This window comes from Montipora foliosa, chromosome 6, assembly GCF_036669935.1.
Source record: "Montipora foliosa isolate CH-2021 chromosome 6, ASM3666993v2, whole genome shotgun sequence".
Lineage (NCBI taxonomy): Eukaryota > Metazoa > Cnidaria > Anthozoa > Scleractinia > Acroporidae > Montipora > Montipora foliosa.
This window is the reverse complement of record NC_090874.1, coordinates 50768885-50775391: the sequence shown is the minus strand read 5'-3', so window position 1 is coordinate 50775391 and position 6507 is coordinate 50768885. Positions and strand designations below refer to the sequence as shown.

Below are 6507 nucleotides of genomic sequence, written 5' to 3'. Positions count from 1 at the left end.
TATATTCTTTTTCAAAATTTTTAGCCAGAGAACGTTTTTTATTGTATTGCTACAATAGTTATTGTAGCTAATTTTATGTTAATATTAAAGGGGTTTTACATTCTGAAAAAAGGGTTACCTCAATGTTGTCTACTATAGTACTGTGTTCACTTTCGTCATCTTCGCTTTCTTTATTTTCAGGCTGGAAGAATGGAATAAAATTGATAATCAAAATAATACATTTCGATCTTTGTTATCAGCAGTTTGAAAGTTCTTTGACTTTAATCCATAAGTTTGCTGTCCTGAGCTAATGAATATCTTTTGTCATGTCTATGTTCATTCCCATCTTCTGAAGAATTGTTGATCGTTCAAGCTGTGTTTGAATCAAATAACGGTACCTCATTTGATGCTTCCTGACATTGTCTTTGTCTGTCTTGGAACTCCTGAAGTAGAATCACCAAGAAGCATTTACAGTAAGACGCCATGTCAAGACAAAAATGAACCCGAGTTAGTTTAATCTTGCCGTGCCCACTCTCAAAATGCCCGCCACGTTTACTGATTTCACTCTTTTGAAATAAACCTCAAAAAATAAGAGCATAGATACGTAATAATTTATATTTTCCTTTACTTTCGATATACTCACAGAGAGACGAAAGTCTTCATCTTGTTTCCTTTCAGTTCTCTCTCTTCTTGGATGAGTGCCCTTGTATTATTAAAATAGTGGAAAATGAAAACCTCACCGTACTTTGCAAAATAAATTCAAAATATCAAATTTGAAAAGAAAAAACATCATTAAAAACCCAGTCTTGATCCACAGTAAAGAAAAAGGCATTTCGTACCTATGAGATGCCAAAGCATTAGCTGCTTGGCAGGCTACTTCTGCAGAGGACACAAGACTTGTTATTAAGTTTCTGTCACTTCCTAGGAAAAGCAATGTTAGAAAGTTGTAATATTATTAATTATGCCTGTTGTAGTTGATATGAAGTGAAATACTGTGGAATCTGTAAATGTTAGTTACTAGTAATGTGGTTCACATCTTTACTCCTTATTGGGAGTAATCTGGGAGCATATTGTGCACAGTAAATTTAACTATGCTACAGATCGTTTTCACTTTCATGCAACCAAAAAGAAATCGAAACTGATCGATGAAATAAGCTAAAAACTTGGGATGTTGTAGGAGACACACTTACAATTCACCTCATCAATTCTCAGGTCTGTGCGGGGAGCATTGTTTCTGAGTTATTTGTCGCATGAATGTAGCCGCCATGTTCGTTCACCACCGTTGTGCACCAATATTGTGCCAGAAACTCGAACAACTGGAATTCATTTAGCGATAAAAACGCTTGCTTTTCTCTCACGAGATAAGGTACATGTGTATATACATATCTCCTAATGTACTTGAAATACTCACACTGCTGAGATTCATAGGCATAGACATTTCTTTCAAGCAACTAACTTTGTATTATGGTGTCACACAAGGTGACAACTGGGAAATTAACGATGCTGTATTTTCGAAACGTTAGCTTCATGGAACTGGAAACTTACAACAAAGGTCCATTTCTAGGTCATTTTCAACCTCCGTACGATAAAAATTCAAAACAACGTGCGGTTTTGATTTTAGAATTTGATGACATCATTTACTAGATTCTCATTAAAGTTAATGACGATGATATTTCCGTTGGGAGTGTTGAGCTCCAATCAGTGAATATACTGCACTCACAACGAGTGTAACTATAATGCTACTGTATGCATGTGACAATTATTAATTTTAGGCTAATAACCATACCGCTCAGGATATTGCCAATAACCAACTGTCGAGGCGACATGGTTGGATGCAAAATGCGCAGCTCAATGTCCTTGGTATCACCACCTTTTTTGGGTTGTTTCCCTATGGCTTAAAAGAAAGGATGATAAATTATTGGATGACAGCATGCCCAGTTTTAATAATAACATCACTAATTTCATGCCCTTACAATATTATTAATGGCCAATGAGCTAAAACTAACACAGTTACAGACTTCAACAAAAAACCAATTCAAGCAAACATACCGTCATCATCAAAATTACTGCCCACCAGAGCAACATGAATGTTGAGGTGCTTCAGTACCTTAGTACACTCCTCTGACTGCATAATTAGCCTGGGTGATTGTAACACACACAAAAAATACAATAATATTAAACAGTCGTGCAACTTGACAACTGTTGTTACAGCTGAACACGTCAGATGGGTGGAGGTTACAGTAGTGGTTAGCACCTCGGACTTCAGTTCGGAATGTCAGCATTAGGGGACCTCATTCTGTTGTCATGTTGCTTCCTTAGACAAGAGACTTCATGTCACCCTTTCTCTTTCAGATGTAAAAATGGGCTCTTGGGACAAACTGCTGGGGGTAACCCTGCAATCCCCATCCAAGGGGAACTAGTCATGCTCATAGTTTCTTCCTGCCACTGAAATCGAGAAATTTTCCAGCTGTTTGAGCCCTTCTGGCAGAATCATGGAATATTTTGTGCACAATTATTACATATGTAAGAGAAACTTGATTTTATGTAATGTCTTCTTTGACTACTGGACCCATTGATTAAACTTAATTTTTTTTCACTGTCCTGATTTGAACCAGAAAGGCCACTGACATTCTTCTTGACATTGAAGAGTCTTACAACTCAGGACCCATCACCTTTTCTTCCATACGGTACAACAACGCCTATTCCCGAATGTTGACAATGTCATTTCAGTGTTACTATGTGCCAGTGTGGCCCAGTGGTTACGGCGCTTGCATTGAGATCCAGAGATGCTGGGTTCACAACCAATTCTGACTACTAGTTTATTTGTTCTTGGTACAACGTCCTGGCTGCAGCTATACATAGCCAATTGGTTTGCCTCCACCCAGCTGGGATCATTAACAGATGCTGTTACTGATATGTTGTTGTATGTATGTATGTATGTATGTATGTATGTATGTATGTATGTATGTATGTATGTATGTATATGCATGTGAGATTTATGCATATGCTAAATAATTACAAGTTTCTCAAAATCTACCACAGACTAATAAGCATTCACTGATTCCTTACCTGAGAACAGCAATTGCATGCTGGGAAGGGCGGTATCTTATGACAAGGACAGGTCGCATATCCTCATGACTTTGCAGGCGCATCTTGAAATTGAAAGACAATCACTATCTGCATAAATTATTAATTATTATGGTTTGCACACAATCCAAAAAAGTAGGGCCTGGTTCAGATGCCACTCCATTCATTATTTTTAAATACCAAACCATAATTTAAATCTGCCAAAAGACCTTTTGGCATTGCAGTTTTAATTACTATAGTAAACGAATAGGTGCCACAGTATTTTTGAGTTTGACAAGCTCTGGCACCCTATTCTTCAATTTTGGGGCAGCGGTTAATTGAAACAGTTCCATTAATTCTCATCTGTGGAACATAATGGATACAAAGGACAAATGAATGCATCACACGAAGATATTAATGTGCAAGGCATGTACAGACTAGTTTCATCGGATTTCTTGACCCATAGATTTGATTCCTGAAAATGTGCTATATTGTCCATTGTTTGCTTAATGTGGCCTCATGAATAGTGCCTCATACGAAGGTAGCAACACGGAAAATCAATATCAGTACATATATGTAAAAATTTATCATCCATACTTGCGCTGCCTCCAGGCAAAGAAATGGTAACCGTTGAGGCACTTGGTGGGCTGCCAAAAGGGATTGCAGTAGTTTTGTATCGTGTGCTGGTCCACTTAGGGGATCTAGGAAAATGAAACGCCACACAATGTGTTCACATCACAGTCACACACAACTTAAACATGGCATTTTTAATTTTTTTTATTTTACAAAGTGAACCTATTCACACCTCAAACACCCTAGAAAGCCCCCTTTGACGAGTAAAGTCAACTGGTGTTAGATCAATGGGCTTTCACCAAGAATCTTTGTAAATTATTGTTGCCCCACACTTTCTCTCCCTAGTGATGTACTCAGTGACAATGTGTGTTAGTGGCTGCATTAGGGTTGGTTCCGGCTTGTTGCTTTGCCGTGGATACCTCCATGGTAGGCCAAGACAGCAACATACATCCACTCTGCTAACTTTTACGTGCACCAGTTCCCAGTCTCATCAATTGCAAAAACTTTAAACCATGATACACATGTACGTAATAGTGTGTTAAAACATTCCTTTATTGACATACCTGTTTCTGCAAATAGCAGGTGGTCAGTTAATTCCTGAACCATGCCAACTAAAAGATGAAAGATCAAATTGCTTGTCACAAAGAACATGACCTTATACTTACCCAATAAATTATTATCGACATAGCCACTCTAATTAACCCAAAATTACTGTTAAATAATATTTTTACAATTACGTTACACATGCTAATTACTGATGTTACAGTGGCAAAGATGACATATACACTTCTAGCAACAATGCATGTAATAAATTAAAAGTTTTTGTAACCTAAATAGTGATTGAAGGTTGAACTGACATTGAGATTATTATAATACCATTTTTCAATAATATTACTAATCTCACAATACCAGCACCAATCTCTATAATTGGTGAAAAAAAAAAAGCTGCAGCAGTTTAAACTGGTCGAAATGGCATGCAGCCCTTTGGCCTGTGATACACTGCACACATAACCTGCACAGATTCTTAACATAACAATTGAATGCACTCTAGGTTATGTTGAAGCCAATAATAGTTTAAACTGGTCGAAATGGCATGCAGCCCTTTGGCCTGTGATACACTGCACACATAACCTGCACAGATTCTTAACATAACAATTGAATGCACTCTAGGTTATGTTGAAGCCAATAATTATTGTCTTCCCTACGGTGATACATACAATGTTTACTTACTACAACCATGGACAAAAGTGTTGGGAAGGTAGCATCACTTTAGAGATAACCCCTCTCCCCCTTATCAATGTTGGATTTTCCAGGAAACAAAATGGTGACTTTTCTTCCAAAATTTAATATGGGGGAGGGGGCCAGAAGAGCATGGTATTTCCCAAATAGTACAGCCAATAGCTAGAATAATCGAAATAGGCATAAAGTGAAGTGACGCACGCGACCTTCCCGACAAATTTGGCCAGGATTGTAGGTTTTCCAGTTGTGCATAGCACACGTACAAGCCATGCTGATGACTAGTTACGGCATTAATAGACATTACCTTCATTTGAAAGACATGTATTGCAACCAATTACATATCAATACTGCATACGTTTTACAGACCACAAGGGAATGTAGTGCATTATTCATGAACTGTAGCTAGTGACATTACCTTCACAGGCATTGAGGTAATTCGATGATTGGGCCCTTTCCCTTGAGCATATGACTGAATCTTGGGATTCAAAAAATATTAAAAGAGTATTATCATGATTCAAGAAAACAGAACACAGCCTCTGAAAGACAAAACAAATTGAATTCATAACTTCATATTAACAACCTTGGAAAAAATAGAAATAAATAGTACACAAATTATGTTAACATTAGTCAGAATTCATAATAGAAACATATAGTGTATTATTCTCATTGGAAGATGATACCCATGTTGTGACTTGCAACAAGAATTGAACAGAGAGAAAAACAGTTTGTGTATTAGCCACTTAAATTAAATGGAGTGTATCGCCAGTAGTCAGCTTCCAATGATACTATTGTAGTACATTACCATATAAAGTATTAACAAAAACTTCTGTGTCACCACTAAGAGACGTGCCTAAAAACAGACAAAAAGTAAAATAATTAAGATACTGGAGAGTTGTTTCTTACCTGATTAAGTCAGTTACATTAAAGAGTCAACGACAAAATAATATGTGAAATTGATCATATATGAACTGTGGGTATGAAATCAAGTGAAGCTGCGTTCTTCGCAGTTATGAATGCAATTTTTGCAATTGCGTAAATAAGCCTGAAAAATTCAGGACTAACCGACTTCAACGGTGTTTGAACCAGTGACCTTGCTATACCCATGCGACGCTATCACTAACTGACCTATGAAGCCACTGACATTGGGAGCTGGTCATTGGTGGGATGAAATGATATATGAAATTGATCATATATGAAGTGTGAATATGGAATCAAGTGAAGCTGTGATCTTCATAGTTATGAATGCTGTTAAAGTCCTGAATTTTTCAGGCTTCTTTACGCAATATGACAGCTTCACTTGAAAAAATTAAAGAGGACTGGTCATAATCTAGAAGAAAGGTAATACGGTGTAGCTATCGATAGTTCTTGTGCTCTGACTTACTGTGATGCACAGTATGTTCTTATTTTTTTAACATTCTGTACAGTAGCAACTATCACGACATCTCTCCGAACAACACCACAGAGACATTGTCCAAAACATTATCCTATGTTGTCCTTCAGAAAAACAGATAAAGCTACAGGGCTTGATAAAGAAGGCTTAGTGACTTGTTTCCGAAAGAAACATATATATAACGTTTAATTTAGTTCATCTAAGTTGGGGCTTATTTCATTGGTTGGGGAACTGCTAAAACATTTTGACTGGATAATAAT

General features: G+C 37.1%; 1 protein-coding gene across 1 annotated transcript in view; it reads right to left on the bottom strand.

Annotated features, from left to right (window-relative positions):
- Nucleotides 1-286: 286 nt before the first annotated feature.
- Nucleotides 287-6507, bottom strand: part of LOC138005726 (uncharacterized) — an 8458-nt gene continuing 2237 nt past the window's right edge. Inside the window, exons 4-13 of the mRNA XM_068851911.1 lie at nucleotides 5660-5707; nucleotides 5273-5332; nucleotides 4182-4229; nucleotides 3643-3746; nucleotides 3049-3131; nucleotides 2029-2117; nucleotides 1766-1873; nucleotides 819-900; nucleotides 623-682; nucleotides 287-422 (exon numbers count right to left, since the gene is read on the bottom strand). Coding sequence (XP_068708012.1) covers nucleotides 287-422; nucleotides 623-682; nucleotides 819-900; nucleotides 1766-1873; nucleotides 2029-2117; nucleotides 3049-3131; nucleotides 3643-3746; nucleotides 4182-4224 — 705 coding nt within the window. The 5' untranslated portion in view covers nucleotides 4225-4229; nucleotides 5273-5332; nucleotides 5660-5707. The remainder of the gene's footprint in view (nucleotides 423-622; nucleotides 683-818; nucleotides 901-1765; nucleotides 1874-2028; nucleotides 2118-3048; nucleotides 3132-3642; nucleotides 3747-4181; nucleotides 4230-5272; nucleotides 5333-5659; nucleotides 5708-6507) is intronic.